The 23891-nt window shown below is 40.3% G+C and overlaps 1 protein-coding gene across 1 annotated transcript in view; it reads left to right on the top strand.

Moving 5' to 3' along the window:
* LOC143099421 (E3 ubiquitin-protein ligase rnf213-alpha-like) overlaps positions 1-23891 on the top strand; it is a 351714-nt gene that overhangs the window by 90352 nt on the left and 237471 nt on the right. Inside the window, exons 9-10 of the mRNA XM_076262416.1 lie at positions 11601-11806; positions 12109-12294. Coding sequence (XP_076118531.1) covers positions 11601-11806; positions 12109-12294 — 392 coding nt within the window. The remainder of the gene's footprint in view (positions 1-11600; positions 11807-12108; positions 12295-23891) is intronic.

The following is a 23891-nucleotide window of genomic DNA, read 5'->3' as shown; positions in this document are numbered from 1 at the left end:
ACTGTCGTGGAAAATGTCTACCCTGGAAATCCAGAGTTCTCACGAGAGCACAATGGAATGAGCAATGATGCACGTTACTTTTACCCCTTGCATCCCGGGAACCAATCAAATCGGCGTATCTGATATATGCGGGCCAGAGGCGAGCTAAACTGATGACGACAGTGCTGCAACGTTGGAGGTCAGTAAACATTGGTCATAGTGTTATCCAATTGTGTCGAAGTCCGGAATCATTCAGAGTAAACATTGGTCTAGTGTTATCCAATTGCGTGCAGTGAGATTTCTTTCTAGATTACCAGGGTCTGGATTTTCCAGGCTAGAAAATGTCCACTTCCAAATCCAATTGTCCAATTAACAATTACCACTTGACTATTTAGTAATTTAGCATTCTGGAACAAGGCGTCCGAAGGAGACAATGTAGATAGAAGATTTTCCGAAGACTGTTGATCTTTATTCACCGTATTGCAATGATAGTACAGCCCAACCAAAGTCCAGACCAACCATCAAAGCAATAGGGAGGAGATGTCATCAGCTGGGGCCCCCGACAAGATCTCCCCTACGGATGGCTATACACTATATTTTATACTCCTCAGCCCTTGAGAAGTGCCACCCTCTCACGCCATCTCCATCAACACCCTTCACCAATCAGTACCAAGCAGGGTCGCTTACATTCGTGGAAACCATCCCCATCATGCATAAAACTATATGCAAAACATGTAATGCATAGGTTACATATGTAGAATAGTGTAACCCTACGTTTTTCTGGTTCCTTCCAGTTTGGTGGCCTTCTTATCTTATTCTCTTCCTAGCTAGACAGGCCCCAACTCATGAGGCACAGTGGCCTTCTCATCCCTGTCCTGTCCAGTCCTCACCAGCTTGATAACACCCCCTCTCCCTTAACCATGCAAGGAGGAGATCCTCTCATCCTGGTACCTCCAGTACTTTTCCACTCACCCGACTCCTCTGACAGTTGGTCTAGCCCCCTTGGGGATCAATAAAGTATCTATCTATCTATCTATCTATCTATCTATCTATCTATCTATCTAGCCTACATAAGATACAATGACCTCACACTGCTCACAGCAAATGCAGTGGCATTAAGACTTATGACACTCATGACTACATTCTTCTAAAACATGAAAACCCATGCAATAGTATAAACCTTTATGAAATCCATGATTACATCCCTTCACATCCTGAAAACCCACCATAATCCCTAGTAGATGTAGAGTATTTATGAACTGAAACAGTTAGATGTTTGCATTTTAAAACAGCAAATTATTTTGATTTCCCCTGGTTTCAGAGAGGCTACTACTACAATACTAAAATAAGGTGGAGGTTGAAACAACTGTTTTTATACAGAAAATAAAGTTTGTTTTGCTTTAATAAATGTCTTAATGTTTTTTAATGTCAATTCAGATAGTTGATTCTATGCCTCAACCACCTATAGACTCATGACCTTTAACCTCTACCTGTGACCCCATGATCTTTAATGCCTTATCAGTTAATTTAGGCTTAATTAACTGTGTTGGGTTTAATGAGGATCCTTCAATCTGCTTGAGAGGTATAAAACAAACATTGCATTTCAAGTATGACCTCACGTGACCTTGACCTTTGACCCCAAGACATTAAACACCTACTAATTTCATCAAGAACTTATGGTGAGTAAGTACACCAAGTTTGGTAAAGATCCTTACCAGTATGGGAGATATCAGCTAATATCTATATGTGATAATATGCGATTTTGGCCCAATAATCATTATACCATGGTCCATTCAAAGCTGTATATCTTCTTTCTGGTACAAATCTGCACTGTAGGCACCTGAAATTCTTAATCTACACGAAATTACGGTTCGATTGATACCAAATATCCTTTTGCTGTATTTACTTCCACCTTCAACCCTAATTCGCTCAGACTACAGCCATCGAATCCTGTTTCTCCACCATTTCCACACTGTTCAGCTTCAGACACTATCATTACAGCCTTGCCATGCACTTCAATTCAGTATCATGCCATGGGTGTTTATGGAATTACAGATGACTCTGAAGTGGAACCATGTGATGTCTATACCAGCAATACTTTGCAGTACACTGTAATGGTGTTCAAAAATAACTTGCCTAATTATCATTATATGAGAGTATTATTCTAAATGTTACAAGTACAAAAGTTGAAGGGAGATTATTATTGTAATTTTTACATGTACATAAGTATGCAAATTAATATATTTAGGGAAGATTACTGTATGTAATATTAAGTTGTTTTGTGGTGTTTAAAGACTTGAAATGCATTCTGGGTAGACAGCGGCCATTTCACACTTTTAATGTTAATGCAATACACTAGGTGGCACTGTGACCAACGTGAGAAGGCACATTGTTTTATTTCTGGGGTAATGAGTTTGCATTGTGGCTGTTCATGACTGCAATATCAGTAGCCTACGACGGGAATACAGTTTGTGAAGGTGTGCGTTGATGAACCAAGTAAGTTAGACGTGAACCTTTTAATTACGTAGCCTACCAGTTGTAGGCCTAGGCTACTTGAATGAAGAGTTTAATGAATGCCAACGAGGAACTGAATGTTAGCATATGTTTACTTTGTTTTTAGACTGCTAGCTAAGTCTGCCAACGAACTTTTGAGTCTGTCTCAAATGGTGTACTTACGTGAGTACACTTTTGTGTAGTACACTATGTGCACTGTGTGCTTACTGGCGGAGTGCGCAAATTTTAACAAAATAGTATTGTCTCATATCAAACACTAACTCCGTGCACTTCACGGAAATGACGATCGCAAACATTTTAACATAACTTTATTGGCGTCCTCAACACGACAGTGACATGGTCATACTGTGTCAAAACATGAACCGTTTATGTTATAACTTGCTTGTACCTCCGTATAGTCTGTTTTCCACTGCTGCTGCTTCAGCTTTCTCAACCGCGATTTCCACTTGTTTGAAAACGCTCCCTCCCCTTCCGCTATTTGGCCAAGATGGCGTCCGTTAAGGGCGAAAAGTGTCCAGCGTTGCACACAAGGGGGCAGGCGAATTCCCGGAAGTAGAAGAATCGACGTAGGCTGGAGGGACCACCTCTCTGCTAATTCCCATAGAAGTCTATTCATTCTAGGATTTTTTTGAAATACCATAACTTCATATAACATATATCCTGTGCCGATATTGTAGCTTCTGTGTAATCTACATAAACACTACAAAGGCAAAACAGACTCCATCACCTCGTCCGTAACGTTGGTTACCTGTAAGAAGAATGGTTAGCTTGTTCGGTTGGAGGGAAGCTAGCTTTGACGTAATCTCTCTTTCGCGCCGTAGGGAGATAACCGTATTGTTTGGATAAGAAGCTCAGTCCACCTTACTGTCTGACAGTAACTCATAAGCAAAACCTAGCATACACGACCGTATGTTAAGGTAAAGCATTACACAGAGGCAACCTTATAATAATAAAAAAGTAAACCTAATTTTTTTAAAAACGGCACTAATCATTTCAGAGGTTTTCGATGGATTGACCGTAGGTCGGAAAAGTGGAAAGAAGATTAGCTTCAAGGCTATAACTTTTTTGTTTTGTTTTAGCATGACTGTTTTTGAAGATGATCATGTATGGTAGCTTCAACATTAACACGACTTGGTGAGGATGATATTGATAATAATACATAAATAAATGTTTAACTTTGATGACTTTGAAGGCGAAAGAAGTGTGAGAAGAATTTCTGTGTATCTATCATATGAGTTACAAGATTCAGTTCGATGGCTAACGTCACGAAGTTAAGTGTGAGTCTGCGCAGTACTGGGGGGACCAACTGAAAAATCGTTCTATTTGACTTAGTGCCCTCCCATTGAAAACGACGGAGTCTGTTCGTCCATTTCTTTTACTGTCTATGGTTGCACACTCAGCTTTTTGACCGTTATGAGTGCACCATCCGGGAACTTGCAGCGCCCTTCGTGTCGTTGGAATTGTCAGTGTGAACACCCTCATGCACTCAAATTAGGTATTGTAAGTGCAGAAGTACGCGATTTGAGACAGAGTCTAAGTCTTTATTTTCCACTATGTTTTTGATATTATCTAGTATGATAGTCAGTATAGCGGTGAAAATTGACATCACGGTTATGATTAATTTAGTATGTTTTTATCTCCTGAGTGGGCATTGCTTTTTGTGGCATTTCACCAGAGTGTTAAAGCGGAGCTAGTAATCAAGGATCTTTGATTTCACATTGCAATGTTGTGAAATTAGCCTGGAAAATCCAGACCCTGATAATCTATTTTGAAATGTGTCTACAGGAGCTTCCAATCAAAGATTCTAGAACAGCGCTCTAGAATCTTTGCTTCCAATCGCGAGGGAACAATTTTGCATGGTAGGCATTACTAAGGGATGCAGCCTAACATCACCAACAACAACCAAAACTAGCCTACTCATTGTCAACATGTACATTAAATGTAACGTTGTTAAATGCTCTCCTCTTTGCAAACGTAGGCATAGACATATGGTGACAGATTAATTTAATAATGTTGCTGTGTGAATCAAACGCGAATGAAGTGGCCACTTTTTAATGGGACCCACTGTATGGAAGTAGGCTAAGTAAAATAGACATGTTTCAAATAAGATAAAGTTAATTAGAATTCTAGGATATGCCCGCTTGACAACGGCAGAGATAGAACTGGCCTTTGGCCATAGCAACCATCCATTTAGAACAACTGGCCTTCATAACAACCAAAGATCTTAGCTGTGATTCATGTACAGTATGCATGCAATGTGATGCAAAGTATAGAAAGGTGATGAAATATACAGAGACAGGTCAAGAAATATAGTGCAATGTAGACAGTAGTATACAGTTGATTTACAGAAGGTGGTTTAGAGTAATATGAAATAAATATGTGCAGTAATTAGCAGTTACCTTATACAATAAGTAGAATAATGTATGTAGATGTAGCAGTAAAATTATAATAGTAGAAAGAATAATATAGATATATGCAGTGTATTAACAGAATATAATAAAACAGAATAAATATGGATATTCAATATGACAAATATATAACAGATATGTACATAACATACAGCTATGTGCAGTGTGGTAACAGTGTCATTGTAGTGCAGAAACAACATTATAAGAGTAGTAAGAATAAGTCTATGTGCAGGATGAATAGTATGAAGATCAGTAGAATAACTATGTATAAATGATTAAAAAAATAATTACAGTAGGCCTATGTACATTTGTAAATAAATAGAACACTATGGGTGAAAGGGATAAATTAATCTCATTTAATCGTAAAAGTAAATTGCATTAAATTAAATTGCAATTAAAAATCTTTCCAGTAGGCTATAATGTCACGCAAAAAGTATACAACCAAAGCTGAGCTTGATAAACTAGAACGTCTAAAGAACCAGAACTTGAGTGTAGTTTTTTGCTGGGTCCCAGGCCATGTTGGTCTGAGGGGAAATGAAAAAGCGGACAGTGCTGGCCCTCAATGAAGAAGTCACAGAATGTCAAATCCCTGCCCCAGACCTTAAACCTATATTGAACTCTTACATCACAGATAAGTGGCAATCTGAATGGGATTAATGTACCATCAACAAGCAAGGAATGTGAATTTTGGCACGTTTTCATGATCCACTGGGTCGTTATGGGCCACTCAAAATAGTTGTTATGGTGTTGCTAAAATTACTCCTATTGTGGCTATTAGAGACATGCGTTCATGAGTATCCAGCTACATTTAATGTAAAGTAAAATACATTCACACACAAAAAAAAACATCACTAATGTTGTGGACATTCCTTTATTCTGAGATACATCAATAGGGTCTCAAAACAATCCCAAACAGACATAAGGTCTTTATAGAGCAAATCCATATAGATTATTTGTCAAATAAACCATTAAAACAGAATTAGGGGATAGAATATATAACATTCACACTCATAGCTCATCTTTTTACAATCAATCAGTGAAAAAGTATCCTGACAAACAAGTAGCATTTTAATGCCTTGGTCATATTTCATAATTTCAATTCTTCTGTAGGTTACCTGATAGCCCAGTTTGAGAGGCGCAAGACGATGACTAAGATAGTAGTTGATAATAGTTGAATAGCCCTCTCCTAGACCTTTTGAGATATTGCCACTGCTCCAACACTGAAAGGCACTGTTAGAATGCTTGGATCAAGCCAGGTTCAGCATAGCATATTCCACTGCTCCAACACTGAAAGGCACTGTTAGAGTGCAGGCCAGGTTCAGCATAGCATATTCCACTGTCTGCTCACGTTGGTGACCGCACCAGTGCAAGCACACTTAGCAGTTCCCACCGGAAATGCAGTCTAGTTATTATTATAACCTTTATTTAACCAGGTTAGTCTCATTGAGATATAACATCTCTTTTTCAAGAGAGACCTGGCCAAGATAGCAGAACAAATAGTTACATATTACAATCACAAAACAAACACAAAAGAGGCAAAGACAACTCAAGTGCATTCCAGATAAATAAAAATGCCATTAATTAAAACATTTGCACTGGATGGACTCATGTTCTATGGCTTTAACAACACCTTTAAAATCATTTAAGGAAATTAGACACTGCAGTTTGAGTGTTTTCTGTAGTTCAATGATTACTGACCCAATTCTGTACAATCAATGTTTACTGACCTCCAACGTTGCAGCGCTGTCGTCATCAGTTTAGCTCGCCTCTGGGCTGCCTATATCAGATACGCCGATTTGATTGGTTCCACAGGATGCAAGGGGTAAAAGTAACGTGCATCATTGCTCATTGCCAGAGTGTCTCGCAGAGACAATTCCATTGTACTCTCATGAGAACTCTGGATTTCCAGGGTAGTGTATCTTCACATTGGAATCCCGAGTTCATGTACAAAGTTTGGTTTCGATTCGTGAAAGCTTTCCTGAAATATGAACCACTTCCTGTTTGCCGTCTACACTGGCAAATTTGTTTGGCTGTGACGGGCAAATGCTTCTGAAAATCAAAAATCCTTCTAGTAACTTTTGTATGGCTTGGTCCAAGGATCATGTACGTCAAGTTTCGTGAAGTTCAGACCAAATTTGTGACCTGTGAAAATTTAGTTTCGCTTTCTATTAAGTCCAATATGGCGGAAGAACGACAAGGCCCCATGGCGCCATCTTCTCTAGCAACTTACACTGGTACTGACCGGACGTTTTAAAGTTGGAATGGTGTCTCTATGTCAAAGGCCCTAGAGGCAGCTGGCCAAAAATTAGGGACCAGGGAAAAATAATAATAAATATAGCTGCAAAGCAGCAATGATGGGGCCAAGCAGGTTGCAGATAATTGAGCTGCTGAGATGGCAGATAAATTTGACATTGCCAAGGTCTCTGCTGCATCGCCTGCCAATTGCTTAAAGGTCTCTACTGCACCACTTGCCCATTGCCCAGGGTCTCTCAACTGCACTGCCTACCCAGGGTACCTCCACCATGCTGTCTGTCCATTGCCCAAGCCTTTGAATGTTTTAACATTGGCTTGTTGGTGGCGCTACAGGTAAAGTATTGTAAATTGGTGAGTGGGGCCTAACCTTTTGCCCCAATCCACCGAGCCAGTTTCAGCTTGATAGCTGAATAGCGCTAACCTGACAATAGCCAGATGAATTTCGCTCCACCTAGCTCCACTCATCCATCTGGAACCGATCCATTGAAGTGTTGCTTCAGAAGGCTGGGCCTAATCAAAAAATGCTTGCATATGATTGAATAAGCCACTTGTCCGTTATCTATTGACGTCAATGACGTGCTACTTCAACCACTCACATCGAAGCCAACCCGTGACGCTAATAACAGTCTCACAGTCGCTTCTACGCTATGTCACATCTATGAAACTCCCGCCCTGCGTCCTGATTGGCTGAACCATAACGTTGGTTGCAGAAATCACTCTCAATGGAAGAGGTCCCAGTTGGATGTGAGTGAAGCTAGGCGGAGCTAAGCGGAACGACATTCATCTGGCTATTGTCAGGTTAGAATAGCGCCGCCCTAGTGGCCAAACGTCACTAAATGTACTGTGCGTCCTCAGGATGTGGTCACAGGTCAATGTACCAAGTTTGGTGTAGATACGAGAAAGTGTTGCTAATTATAGTGCCCCTTGTGGTCAATTGTGACTAAATTTATTGTGTGTCCTCAGGATGTGGTCCCGAGTCTACGTACCAAGTTTGGTGTCGATACGAGAAAGTGTGTCTAATTATAGCGCCCCTTGTGGTCAACAATGACTAAATTTATTGTGCGTCCTTAAGATGTGGTCCCGAGTCCATGAAACAAGTTTGCTTTCGATATCTGAAAGCCTTGCCGAGATATTAGCTCATTTCCTGTAACTTTAGCACTCCCATAGTGGTCAAAAGATTTTTTTTGTGTCCTCAAGACGGTGTCCCAAGTCCATGTACCAAATTTGGTGTCGATACAAGAAAGTGTTGCAAATTATAGCGCCCCTTGTGGTCATCGGTCACTTCATTTATTGTGTGTCCTCAGGATGTGGTCTCAAGTCCATGAAACAAGTTTGCTTTCGATATCTGAAAGCCTTGCCGAGATATTAGCTCATTTCCTGTAACTTTAGCACTCCCATAGTGGTCGAAAGATTTTTTTTGTGTCCTCAAGATGGTGTCCCAAGTCCATGTACCAAATTTGGTGTCAATACAAGAAAGTGCAAATTATAGCGCCCCTTGTGGTCATCGGTCACTTCATTTATTGTGCGTCCTCAGGATGTGGTCTCAAGTCCATATACTGTACCAAGATTGGTTTCGATACTTGAAAGGGTTGCTGAGATATGAGCTCATTTCCTGTTACTCTGATGAAAATGATGAATTTTGACCTGTTGGTGGCGCTAAAGGCTTAGACCTAAATGTGTGGAAATTGGTGTGTGGTCATCGCCATGCCAAGATCGGTTTAAGTTTGTAGCCTCTGAAGCTTTTCTTGCATTAGAAAACTGTTGAAGCAGTTGAGCAGATTGAACTGTTGATGGCACTAGAGGGTAAGACTTAGTGGCATGTAGGCTGGTGTGTGTGGTCAGGGCCATACCCAGATGGCATGAACCAAGTTTGGAATTTATATAATTAGACACTAAGAGATATGAGCTGATTTCCTGTTTGGTGGCTTTGCCGCCATTTTTGATTGGCTCTCACGGGCAGATAACCTGACTCCGCCAGATGGATTTGCTCCGCATATCCATCTGGGAACTTTTCATTGAAGAACTTTTGGGAAGGGGCGGAAATACTGGTTAGCTGATTGGATAAACCATCTGTCTATCACTACCTTTGTTGGTTATCGACGGGCCAAATCAACCAATTAGATGAACAAAGTGTTCTTCTAATGCCTTCGTTTAACATACAATTAAGTTAGGTAACGTGACTAACGTTAAGATGTTTTAACTTACCATTTGTATGTGACATGAACCTAATCAACTCCCATCAAGTTTTCACGGTAGGCCCTACACTTCTGAAGAAAGTATATTCCTCCATTGTGGACTGGAATCAGCTGTGGAGGATGTCTGTGTCTTTCATTCCTCCCAGCTGCATGGCTGAGACTCATAGCTTCACAGCTTACCCAGGAATACTTTCTAATTTGAATAAAACTTGCGCGATAGCTATGCTCATCTCTGTGGATGCCGTCATGTTGTTTGTTGCGTCACACCTCAACCCGCCTCAAAGCCAACGCTGATTGGACGTTCGTTTGGTGAACTGCTCCAAATTCTCTGTAACGGAAAGTATCCAGACTGATCTGCGAGTGAAACCCTGAAGCTCGCGAGATCAGGATGGTCTCACGAGGCTAACGGGCAGATGCTTTTGAAATTGAAAAATCTGTTGCATAACTTTTGTGAGGCTTGGTCCGAAGATCATGTATGTCAAGTTTCGTGAGAAACGGACAAAATTTGAGACCTGTGAAGCTTTTGGAACGTTTTCACCTTGGCCTGTTGGTGGCGCTACAGCAAGCATGGTAAAGTCTTGTAAATTGGTGGGTGGGGCTGTACCTTTTGCCTTAATCCACTGTGCAAGTTTCAGCTTGATGAAACATTAATGCTGTTAAAAAATTGATGAGTTTTGACCTGTTGGTGGCGCTAGAGTTTTGGGGTCTGGGGTCTGTACATTGGTGAAAGTGATCAGTGCCATGAATAGAATAAGTGTGCCAAATTTCACAACTTTTTACTGTACGGTTCTATGGGCTGCATGAGCAAGTACTCACAACAAGTTTGATGGCAATTGGATAAAGAATGGCTGAGAAATAAGCTCATTTACTTTGTTACAGTGCCCCTAGAGGCCAAATTACACCAATATCCTTGTGCGTTCTCACAATCAGCTACCATGTCCCTCTACCAAGTTTGGACTTCATACACCAAAGAGTTGCTGAGATGTGAGCTCACTTTCTTTATTACAGCACCCCTAGAGGCCAAAAAAGACCACTTTCCTTGCATGTCCTCACAATCAGCTACTATGTCCCTGTATCAAGTTTTGGCTTCATACATCAAAGCGTTGCTGAGATAAGAGCTCACTTCCTGTATTACAGCACCCCCTATAGAGGCCAAATGATGCCAATTTCCTAGTGCGTCCTCACAATCAGGTACGAAGTCCCTGTAACAAGTTTGGACTTGTTACATCAAATTGTTGCTGAGATACAAGCTCACTTCCTGTATTGCAGCACCCCCTATAGAAGCCAAATGATGCCAATTTCCTAGTGCGTCCTCACAATCAGGTACCAAGTCCTTACTTTGGATTTTGTACATCAAAGTGTTGCTGAGATATGAGCTCACTTCCTGTATTTTAGCGCCCCCTATAGAGGCCAAATGATGCCAATATCCTAATGCATCATCACAATCAGTTGACAAGTCCCCTTACCAAGTTTGGACTTTATACATCAAAGCTTTGCTGAGATAAGAGCTTACTTCCTGTTTGGCGCCTTCATCGCCATGTTTGATTGGATGTCACGGGCAAATAAACTTGAAATTGAAAAATCTGACAGGTATCGTTTGTGCGGCTCGGTCTGAAGATCATTTCCGCAAAGTTCTGTGACAATCGGATGAAATATGTAACCGCTGAAACTTTTCGTAGAGTTTTGACTAAATCCAATATGGCGGAGGTCCAATATGGTGGAAAGTGACGGGATAGGGGTCGATGAACTCGGTATGGTTCAAGGATTCAGACGCTTCCTCAATTGTGAAAATCAGACAAAAGAATCAAGGATCACATGCATGAACGCATGTCCAACATTGAACTGGCGGTGGCGCTAGAGCGTTCAATATATATGCATAAAAATTGCTGTGAGTGATTGAGACAGTGTCCAAACTAATGGTATCTAGTTTTGTTATGTTAACGCAAAGCGTCGCCGTGGATGTTAGTCCACTTCCTGTTTGGCGGCTTTGTTGCCATATTTGATTGGCGGGCAAACAAACTATTACGTTGGTGGGATAATTAAGTTTAAAATACAGATGCAGATGTTGTGCAGATTTTTATTACGTTGGTGGTTTATTACGTTGGTGGGAAGTTATTATGTTGGTGTTACAGTGATGTGATAAAAAAACATATGGCATGTCTCTCTACTTTTGTTTGTTTACCTGACTATGAAATTCAGTTTATATCTTATTTCCTCTTAAATTGTTAATAACTTTTCATTCTCCCTACAGTCTACAGTGAAGATCCAGGAATCCTTAGAGGTTGTGATCAAAAACATCAGCGAAAACAGTCCAATATCATTTGCCTTTGCAGCAGCATTGTTCATTGAATTAACAGGGGCAGAATTATCCATGTCCTCAGTTGAAAAGCTTGCATCAATTGCAAAGAGATACTCTGTGGAGTTTACAATTCCTCAGATTACAGAGCCCACAAAAGTGTAAGTTTTATATTTTTTTCAGTTATTAGTCAAACTTTCCCTTACCGAATGGCGTTCAGACACTGTTATGCTCAGGAATTTTACACAAAATGGAAAATAAAGTCTCTACATAGAACTAGCTAAATGCCCTCCATAGTTAAAGATAGATAAGTAAATGGTCATATGCATAAACAACCATGTACAACCATATACATGGTCTGTATTGGAAGTCTACTTGGATAAGAGCATCTCTTAGATGGAGAAATGTGACTGACTGATCCCTGTCGCCAGTGACTTTTAATATATTGTTCTTTAATTTCCAGAAAGATCTGCAGTGCAGTGAAGACACTCTTTCTAAAAGGATGTGTCCACCAATGTGTGTCAGCAGTGTGGCTGATGGGACTATTTTATAAACTACTTCCACATGATGTCAGTTCAAGAAATACATTACTGCCTTTATGTGGCTCAGACAGCCTAAACTGGATTTCTGCTGACAAGACATGTCAAAGGTAATCAATGTTTTCTTACATAATAGTGGTGAGGTATTTATTTTTCCCCCACCCCCTTGGTGTGAGGAAGAGGGTATTAATCATATCTGACCATCCATCTGTCTGTCTGTCAGCTCATATAACTTTGAATGTGCTGTATTGCTGATGTACAGAGAAGAGGGTACCCATAACCCTATATATATAACACATGACCAGAAGCTGTCAGGATGATCCTACATAACTGTCTTTTCCAGGCATCTTTTGTGGGCTCTTCTCTTGGTCCCTCCCTCCAACTTTCACAAGATATAAACTCTTTCTCTGTATAGGTTCAGCTGTCCATTGGCATTATTTGATAATTGGCTATTTAATGTCATGTTCACAAAAAAAATCCAAATAATTGGGGACATTGTGTAAAAAACAAATAAAAAAAGAATATGCTAATCTGCAAATCTCATAAACCCATATGTATGTGGGACCGAGCTCATTTGAGATGGACTGAGGTAAAGTGGAACATCTCTGTTAGGCCAATCAAAATGTGCTATTTTGACTAGGAATTATCCAACTTGTTATAGTGCTCAGTTCAAACGTAAGCATCTATGATGGTGTGGAGGTGCATTAGTGCCTACGGCATGGGCCTCTTGCACATCTGGCAAGGCACAATCATTTCTAAATGATGTACAGAGGTTTACTGTACTACCATCCAGACGGTGTCTTTTTTCAGGGAAGACCTTGAATATTTCAGGAAAACCAATATGAACTAGAAAAGCATTTCCTGAAGGTGCATGAAAATGCAAAAAATATGATGTAAAATATCATACAGAGTAAAAACAAACTATATTGGTTGCTAGGTAGATGAGGTTTAATATAGTTGGAATGACTGAACAGTTAAATAGGTGGATAGTTTATATAGTTAAATGATTTGCTTGGTAGATAAGGTTTAATATAGTTGGAATAATTGAACGGTTAAATAGGTGGATAATTTAAATGGTTAAATTATTTAGGTAGATAATTGACGATAACTGACAGTTGGAATGGCTCTAATGTTTGCTAGCAGTTATGCTAACTATGTTATCAAAGATAATAATGTTAACTATTACAACATGTGATTTAGCTAACTTAGCTAACTATGCTAACTAGCATGCTAGCAATGCTAACATGCTAACTATGTTAACCATGTTACTTAGCTAACTTAGCTAATCATTTTTAGCAGTTTTGTTAAAAATGCTAACAATGTTAGCAATGCTAACTATGCTAACCATGCTAACTAGCTACAGTGGGTAGGAGTCATAGTTGATGACAAGTAACAGTTACATTGGCTGAACAGTTAAAAAGTTCAGTAGTTTAAAGGGTTCAATTGTTTAACCCTTTCATGCCCGTGCCGAACATTTCATTTTTAGTGCTGGATGACCTCCTTACACAAATTTCTTGAGTATAATACATACCATCAATGGGATATACATACCATTGTAATCATAAGGGTCAGTTCTATCAAATGATGTAAAATACATATGGTAATGTTGATATAGTAATGAACAGTCTTTGAAAATCCTCTGCAAATGTATACCAAAATTCGTTAAAAAATGAATTTCATTCGCATAAAAATGAATTTTCATCATATTTCTATACGAGATAGAGAAAAATATAGAGTGTATGACATGTTCAGCAAGTTGTGGGCTATTTAACAAAAATACAGTAATACAGGAAGTAGGTATACTGTATATTTATTGAAGATCAATTCTGAATAGAGACATATAATACATTTGATTCAACAGATACAACTTCCTTATATAAATTAGTGTAATATGAAAATTATATTATTTATGAAAAGCTAGGAATACAATCAACTTCAACATCACTCAAAAATCAATGTGTCTAAACATTTGAAAGTGGATTACATAGAACAAGTCTGTTGAGAATAAACACATACACACATACACACAAACTCTCACACACACACACACACAGAGGAGGATAGGGAAAAGTGGGATGGGGAACCTGAAGGTTAAACACAGAAGACCTATGACTCATAACGAAACGCATCCCCTTCTGTAGAATGCCAAATATGACAGCAATTTTGTTTACCAAAAAAACAGTCACCTACCGCTAAACTCCAGGCCATACAAGCTACTTTAGTGTTATTATGTATTGTTTTTATAACAAAGACAACATTTTTCTTTGGCTCCTGCTGTACAGGAATATGTACTTGATGAAAAGACGACAGAGTAGTAGTTGGAGCAGCTGAAGGCGAGGCTGAAATTTTGACGGAAATGCCTGCCAGCTGTTGTGATAGATTTTCGCCAAAGTCTTTCTGGCTGTAGCTACCAAACCTAGGTTCAACACCAGATTCTGCATTGCCAAACTTGAAATAATAAGAAACTACTGACAACAGCAATGTCAATGGAGAAAAAGTGTACACAATATGTATTTCTCATTTGGACAACGCTCCCTGATCCCTTCAGAGACTTGGTTCCCCAGTAGCAATGGATATTAGGGAGGGAAGTGAAGTCCCATGTCAATGATCAATCCCAGAAAACTGTGAAACTCTTCTGGGGTCTCTTCGTCCCATGCCTCTGTACTGTGTGTTTGCATACGACGGCCTACTAAGCACAACCTCCCACCCGTTCCGGTTGGTAAAACCACATATGCCTGAGACAACAACATAAAAATCAACATAACAAGTCTATTTCACAGTGTTTTAGTGGCAGTCTACACCACCCTACGCACGCCACCTAAATCTATACCTTCTTCCTCCATCCTCACATTGTGAGCGCAAGCTCATCAGCAGTCAGCTACCTCTTCAGGCCTGCAAGGAGGTCTGTGTAGGTCTTGTCATCCTCCATCTGAAACAACAGTAAAATCATACAAATGTAATACGTTTATTAATTTAAAAAATAAAATCACAAAACTACAGATGCGTGCGTGTGTGCACATACATACACAAGAAGAGGTAGCCTAAACCAGTGGTTTTCAAAGTGGGGGCCGCGAGGGGGTGCCAGGGGGGCCTCAGCAAGTTGGAAGGAAAAATAAAAAAAATGGGAATAATAGCAGAGTGATAGCTCTCATATAGCAGAAAGCCCCAAATACAATTTTTACACACTGTATGCTCCATCGCGAAGTGTTTGTGGCTAAAATAATTATTAGGATTAGCTTAATGTATCTTTACATTTGCCGTAGTATTCTCGATGGGTTTAATAACACATCACGGGGGTCCTTGGCCAGAACCTAGTGGTATTTGGGGGGCCTTGTCGTGGAAAAGTTTGGGAACCCCTGGCCTAAACTATTGAAGCATTTGAGTAACTCAAAAAGAAGTATGAAAAGTCATTTTATTACACATGGGTTTAAAAAAACAGCGATTTTGATGAAAACTAGCCACTGTTTAGCTTGGGATTTCTCAAGAACAGAGGCGTGTAGAAATACACGGTTTGCACCCACCGAGAGCTTAAAGTCTCACCTTTTAATCAAGCTATTCTACATGTTCATAACTATAACACAGAATATGCTGTGGCTGTACAAAAATCATCAACAATGGTCTAGATTGCTGGCACTCTAGGACAAAGCTCCCGAAAACAGCTTGGCATTCAATGAGTTAACACTAAGTTGTAAACACTTCGGAAAAAAAATATTAAAAACTGGATATACCAAAAAACTTTGATGTAATCGCTTCCTGCCAGGACTTTTATGGGCTTTTCCCAAATCACGGAAGTAACGTCGACGCAGCGGTAGGTAGTAGCAGATGAGTTTTTAGTGTATTGCTCACTTGCAATGCTCACTTACATGCATTAGTTTACTACTTAAAATTTCGACAACATCATTAACATCATTTCGACTCACGACATTAGGCTACAGCCGTACATTAAATTTGCCAACATCAATGTTTACGTTGCCTTGTGTTGGCGGCTACGCTTGGTGAGCTGTGGGGTATACTACGAAGCATGTTAGACATATCTAGGCTATCTAGACCAGTGTTTTTCAACCTTTTTTGTGCCACGGCACACTTTTGACACTTAAAATGTCCCACGGCACACTTACATCCTGTGTGAAGAAAAAATAAACATACCATAGCCTAAAATTTCAAATAATACACAGATATGGCCTTGTTATGGCTTCTATGCAAGACCTGCTCAATAAAACAAGCGCCCTCTGTTTCATTTGTAGGTGACTATATCTAATTTAATTGTTGTTATGAACTGGATATGTGATGATTCTGTGTATACTGGATATGGGGCCCCCGTTGTACAATGCCTGCATACCACAAATAGTGCAATCATACAATCAATGAGAGCATGTGGTTATAAATTCTTTGATGCAACAGTTGCGACACACCCGATGATCTCTCACGGCACACTAGTGTGCTCCGGCACAGTGGTTGAAAAACACTGATCTAGACATATCCAGGCTACACAAAGCCTTGACTCAGGGGTATAAGTTAAGTGATACTACGATAGCAGTTATGTGATATATTTGTCAAACTAGGCTTTCAGTTCAGATCTGTGTGTGTTCTCGGTGTTGGGATGATGCTGGCCAATCGTGAAACGTGGGGACGCACAAGACCGCCTATAAAAACAATTACTTCCGCATTTATCAGGGTATCTGCACATTTTTCAAGTGCAAATTTAAAGACTTTTAAGACCTTTTCAAGACCTCTAAATGGAAAAATTAAGACTATATACCACGGCAAAAAAGATAAATACGACAACTAAAAAATGTTTTATGTAATAGTTTTTATTACTAACTTTCGCACACATTTAGTGAACAACAGGGTGCATTAATGTCAACTGTTAGACATGCAAACATGCAAACTGCTTAGTTAATCCAAGTCTTGTGTTTTGGTTCTGCAGTTGCCACTAGCAGCAAGGAGAAAACTGAGTTACTGGAGCAAACACCTTGAAACATTTCAAAAATGAAGCAATAAACGGCAAATAGTACCAGCTGACCAACCACAGCTGGCATCATCTGAGAAATTAAAACTGTATAAGACGAGCCCTAGAGAGCCCCCCCCCCCCCCCCGGCACCTCAAATCACCTTAGAATGTACACCTCAAAGTACATAAATAACATAAAATATCCACTGCAAATAGAAACAAAATAAGTTACAAAATCAGTATAAAAAATTATAAAGATAAAAAAAAATAACAGAGTGCCATTTAAAAAATAACAAATAAGATTGAAGTGTTACATTTTTTTGAGCTCAGAGAGTTTGTCCTCAATTTGTCCATTTACTCCCTTCAATTCCTCCTGCTTTTCTTTGGCCCGTCTTCTCATTGTGTTAGACTTTGTAATCAGTGTGGCCATTTTGGAGCCTGCAGAATTTTCTGCCTGTTCTGCCATTCGATCTGCGTCACTTTCAAGTGACTTACACACCTCCTCAATGGACCTTTTCTTTTTCTTCAGCCCTTCCAGATCGTCTTCAATGTTTTTCCTCTTCTTGGACTGTTCCTCTTTTTCCTTTTTACGTCTTTCCTCCTCTAAGTGCTCCCTGTAGCGACTGCGTGCCGAAGCACAGTAACTGATGAGCTCCTTGGTCAGAGGCACCTTCGCTACCCCCCCACAAACTTTAACATGATCACAAATCAGCCTCTGGGTGATCACTGTGTCCTCTGCCATATTACATGTTTCCACCTCTTTATTGGTGGAAAACCCCCGCTCAACTTCTGCCTGTCCATGGGACAGAAGAAGAAGTGACTGACAAAATGTCCAGAGTTCTGGGTAGGACTGAAGATACTGCCGCAAAAATACATCCACTCTGGACTTGTCCGAGGGCCTGAAGGACATGAATTCCACAGCTTTGGCCTCATTGAAAAGGACCTTTTCAAATTGCTGTGCAATCACATCACCTGTAATAATGCACAAACAAATATTTTCAGTACATTTGAAGAAAAGTATATGATAAACAGCATCACAATATTAAAAGGCAAAGTTATTTTTCTTGTTAAAACTGTAACTGTCCCATTGTATCAGAAATTAACCATAATTTGAAGTCAGTGTACAGCATATCAAGTATCTCTGATCACTGAAATCACAACCTGAATATGTTGACCTAATACACCCTTTTAAACCATGTACTAGTGGTGATGTGTTAATGTTCATACCACGATGTCCATACAAATGAGAGGAGGTGTCATATTAAGATAACAATCTATTCCATTCCATTCTATTCTTATTCCTATCATTTACCAGCAGATATTCCGCCTGACAGTTGTTTGTCTTGCACAAACTTCTCAATGAGGCGCTTCATTTTCTGAAGGCACTCATCGGGGTTGGTGCACATTTTGCCTGGATCCAAGCACGTCATATTGTGGACAATGGCGTACTTCAGGGGGCACTTATCAAGGGCCTTCTTGCACATACTTGAAAGTGCATTCTGGCAGTCTTTCTTAAACTGCAGGACACCAAGCTCGCTTACACTGCTTTTGGCCCCTGCTTTTGTGAGTTCCTGACAAAGAAAGATAGTTTGTCAAATCTCCAACATTTCTCTAGATGCTCAGCAGTACGTTAGCATGAACTCAACTGTCCAGATTAAACTATTTGCAAGACATTCTAAACACAGCTATAAAGCATTCTCAATTAGCCTGACATCTTTGACTTGACCTCACATTTCCCTGTCATACATCCGAAGATGAGTCATTTCTCTGAATGGTTAATGGACTGAATATACTGGATGTCCCACCTTGATGATAGCTGTTGCACCCATGCCTATATCGACATCCTTCGGACTAAGCCAAAGCTTCTGGTCGGTGACTTCCAGTCTCACCAGCTTATAAGGAGTACTTGGCAGTGCTTCTCGCTTAATGAATCGTTTCAGAAGACTCTAAAAATAATAATTAAAGTTAAACCTGTCCTGTGTCCTGACCATATAAGTGTGTTGTGTATTTTACGATGGATAATTACCCTGATCAAATCCTCCAGATCTTTCCACAAGAACGGCATCATTGGAGCATCTGTCTGGTATTTCTCCAAAAACGGCTGGAAAGCTCTCGATAAAGCCATAAAGAAATGGAGCTTGCCCTGCAAAAGAGGATCCTGTCGAGCCTCAGAGAGGGTGTCAAATGATGATGTCCCTGGGTTCTTCACCTTCTTTGCCTTCACCTGGTCCACAAACTTCTCAATGGAGGGCCAAATTTCTAATGCTCTTTGCACAGTTGACAAGTTCTCAAGCCACCGATGACCGCAGAAGGGTAAGGGGAATGTTGTTGAGGATGTTGATAATGTGAAATCCTCTCTCCTGGCTGGGGCATTGTGAAAGAGATAGTGCAGAGATTTAAGTACCTTCTCTACCTGCCACACCTCAAATCCACTCTTGAAAGCGTTATGGAGGGTATGTAGACCACAACTTCCAACAATTTCGAGTTGAACCCCCCCAAATTGTACGGCATGCTCCTGCTGTAGGAGGTTCACAAATTTCCAATTTACAGAGGGTCCATCCATTGACAAAGAGATCATCTTCCTCAAGTTGAGGTCTTTGGTACACTCCTGAAATCACGAAAAATAAAAGTACAATATAAATAAAACCGCTTTAACAACTTTAACTTTAACAATAATCGCTTTAACAACTTTAACTTTAATTTTAACAATAACCACTATGTTATTTTATTAATGTTTTCATTTATGTGTTTACAGATATGGTTTATAACAATATATTAGCATATGTTAGTACAGGAGAATTGCTATCTTAAGATAGGCTAACATGTCTTGCCCATAATCTATGTGATATGCTTTTGTGTCAAAATGACTTGAGATTCTTAAAATAAAAGTATGATTGTGATAAACGAACCATTTTACTTATTTGCAGGATACTACTGGCTTACTTCCCTTTCATCCACTAGATATTACACTTCCACAAATTCATTGCAAGGAAAATGCTTGATTACAGCGGGAATTTTTTTCTACACTAAGAATGAATTCAAGACAAACATTCAGTAGCAAAGAGCATGGTACATATACAAAAACACTGTGTCTACGCAAAGGTCATTTTGGTTAGTGGTAGGATAGGAGAGGAATGGCTTACCTTAAAATGTTCCAGCAAATCCTCTGCTGTAGAATGGCCCATGAATTGAGACCCAAGATAACGGGATTGAACGTGATGAGTGCCAGTCTCGTCAGTTACCCAATGTCTGACATGCAGGTCCAACTGTTTACTTTTTGTTGCTCTGTTCATACTTTCGTCAAACATGATAACAAAGTCTCCTTGGTTTATCCGTGCCACAAGCTCCTTTTTCACATATGGAGCAATGCCAAATCGCGCAAGATAGGCCGTCTTGTCTCTGCCACAACTAAAAGCGCTCGCACACTCGGAGTCCGGGAACATCGCCTGGAAGACGGTGTGAATCTCATCGTTTGACGAGTAAGATTGGTGGCGGCTAACTGTGCGTAAAACCCAAAGCACTTCTGCCTTTAACGTGGCTGTGTTAGAGAACGTACTGAAGGCAGAGGTAGACGCACTGGAGGTAGACGCTATAGGCCTACCAGTAGCAGATGTAGTTGGCTGAGCACTGGGTGATGGTGTTGTAAATATTTGAATAGATAAACTACCCGACTGATCCACAATGTAGCGCTTGTGTTTCTCGCTTTTCGCGTGGGAATCTAAGGCTGTTTGACCCATTGTCCCCAACTGTATATTTTTTTTGCAGAGATCACATCGGGCCTCCTTCTTGTTGTCAGTTTTCTTCAACCAACCCTTATATTTACCATCCTCCAACCACTTATCGTTAAACAGACATTTGCCCATAATTTCACTAAGCTACTGTAACTGGCTTACCAACTTTCTCCCGCCCGCTGTACCGCTCTGACTGCAACTACTACACTCCTCTAGTTCTTGATCTACGGAATGCCAAAAGGTAGCCTACGCTGGTCACTTATAAAATTGCGGTTGAATAAATACACAAAACCGGATGGAGACATTTCACTCGCTCGGTCCCATACGAAATTTAATACCTCCCTTTCGAAAATTCAAGACATTCCAGGTTATTTAAGACTTTTTTAGGCCTTAAAAACCGAAAATTATATTTAAGACTTTTTAAGACTTTTTAAGGATCCGCGGGAACCCTGATTTATGAGCGATAGCGTAATCTACACTACGGTCATTTTTAGTGTGTAGCCTACAACATCAAATAAATCGATTGTCATCATTTGTTGTATGGTATGCACGTCCATAGTGCCATATTTGCACGCACAACACTATTAAAGCTCATACGAGATCCAAAATGTTTGTAGAGGCGGAGCTCCACCTGTAAGACATATGACAGAATCCTACACGTGAGAGAACTTCATTTTTCAAGATAATTGATTGGTCAATGGGCGGTAGTTTTACACGATTTGAGCTATAACTTAGCACATAGCCTGCTCCCGACAAGGGCCCAGTTCCCCGGAAGCATCGTAAGCCTAAGAGCTTCGTAAAGTCCCTCTTACGAATGTCTTAACGAAACTCCCCCTCGCTCGGTCTGAAGCTCTTTTCCTTTTCTTTGCATCTTCCATCAAGGGTTTTCGCTGCTTCTTCGCCGGCTCTGCCATTATACACACGTTTGCAACTATCGCTAGCGTTTCATTAGCCTGCCTCTGTGCTGTGGATGCAGGATGTAAAATGATTCTGCTTCGCTCGGCGGGTACGATACACTGAACTTGCAAGCGGGATATTCTTCCTACAGGCAGTAGGGGCGGGCGAGAGAGTCTTTGTTCGCCCTGTAATGAGTCATTTAACCATATACTGACTTACGAAGATGAGTAATTAACACGAAAACGTTGCCTGGTGTCCCTTTAAAGGCACAATCCGTCAGGATTTCGTTTTATTTAATTCACACTCCACACGCCAATCCAGTTGGGGGCAGCATGTAGGAAAACAATGATTTGTCACAATGATTTGCTAGTGGTAGAAACGACGAAACGCACATTGCCCATGCCCTCCTCCTCCCTCCCCCGTCTCCGTTTTCGCTACTGTCTATCCCTATGTGTCTATCAGAGAATGTCTCTGTGTCTATGGTCGCCGCCTAGAAAAAGAAAAACTCCTAAATCCGGAAAATGTCTTCTTCAAGCGTCTCACCCTTACCCGACATATAACAGTTTTTATTAACGTTTTGCTTTTCACACTGGTATTGTTGGTAATGAGACATTTGAGAAATAAATACAAATTTGCTAGCGGCATTTGGCAAGCTAGTCTTAGCAAAGGCTAGGCCTAGCCTGCGTGTAGTAGCGATTGTATGGATGGATAAAACTGAAAATAGTAATAAGGTATTTTTTTCGGGTGGAGACTGACGACGAAGTTTACATCCCCCCTGCATCGAGTCAGACAAGAGTGAGCAAACGTAAGGGCCAGGCAAAGAAGAAAAGGCCTGGGTGTCTAGTGTCAGTCCCAGACCTGGAGAGAACAGTAGGCTACAGGGACGGCTCGAGCTGTCAGAGCAGCCAGAGAGCGCGCTGACCAGCAGAGGCGTTTGGAGAACAGTCACCGTGAGAGTCTGGCAGCAACACAGGTGTTCTTGCTACGTAGCCAGTAACTAAAATGCTCCATGTAGTCAGTGGTTACAGCCTATCGTTCTGTTTACTATTAGAGGTCATTATTATTACCATTTATTACACGGCTCTTTATAATGCTGTAGAATGCTCCATTGCACTCCGATGGGACTTCCAAACATCCTACGGTCTGATAATTTTTAATACCGGACCGTTGCTAAGTATAACCAGAGAATGTCAAGGAAAGTGAAACTCGGCAGGCCACGGCCAGTGCTGCATCACTGTCGGGAGATATGCCACGATAATGACCGCCTTACAGAACGTTATTCCTTACACAATCATCCTCTACAACTAACAATACAACTTCCCATTCTAAGAGCACATGGCTACATTTCATGTAACATAAAGAATACCTGAATTATGACTAAAATGGTATGTTCATCTTTTCCTTTGCACCTTTAGGCTATGAGTTCATATTTAAAACTATGGGCACAAATGTCAAGAGCCAAAGCTACCACTTGAAATTACATTAGTTTAAACAACTCTTTAACAACAAATAGATTCTAAGAAGTCAGGAACAGGAGATAAAAGCATGATGTTAGTATACCAATCTTGATCAAAGAACACTTTCAGGCACAACCAATGTTTCACCAATCCTGATTCTTGGTATTTATTATAAAACTACAAGACAGGAATACACTTTACATATACCAAGTGCAACAACATGAATAGAAATGTAACTTTTGGACTATATGAGGCAGGAGGGAAGCAGCTGGGCACATGGATAGTCCTTAGCAGTCTTCAACAGCAAGAAGTTGGGCTAACGAGTCAGGCTTCATGTTGATGAGCCACAGGAAATGAAGAGGTGATCTGCAGCAGGAAATTCAACCTGAATGAAAGAACATGAACAAATCAGAGACAGGACCTCTTAATCTGGGGGTTGGGACCCCATTGTGATTGAAAACTGCTGGAATTAGTTCTTAAACATAAAGCTACTGTGTCACTAGTCACTGTTTCTACTGTTTTTTAAAGCCTACTTACAAAGATAACTAGATTCCTCTAAATATTACAAACAGCTTATGAAACAGCAAGACTTGCATCTGTCTGGGGAACAGGGTTTGCTTGACCAACTTTTTAGGAACCTCTGCAGCAGGAAACAAATTACTACCTGGGCAT

Source organism: Alosa pseudoharengus, unplaced genomic scaffold (assembly GCF_046254945.1).
Source record: "Alosa pseudoharengus isolate Yale_2024_CS ecotype anadromous, Long Island Sound unplaced genomic scaffold, YU_APseudo_1.1 YU_APseudo_1.1_scf_28, whole genome shotgun sequence".
Classification (NCBI taxonomy): domain Eukaryota; kingdom Metazoa; phylum Chordata; class Actinopteri; order Clupeiformes; family Clupeidae; genus Alosa; species Alosa pseudoharengus.
This window is presented reverse-complemented; position numbering and strand designations above follow the sequence as displayed.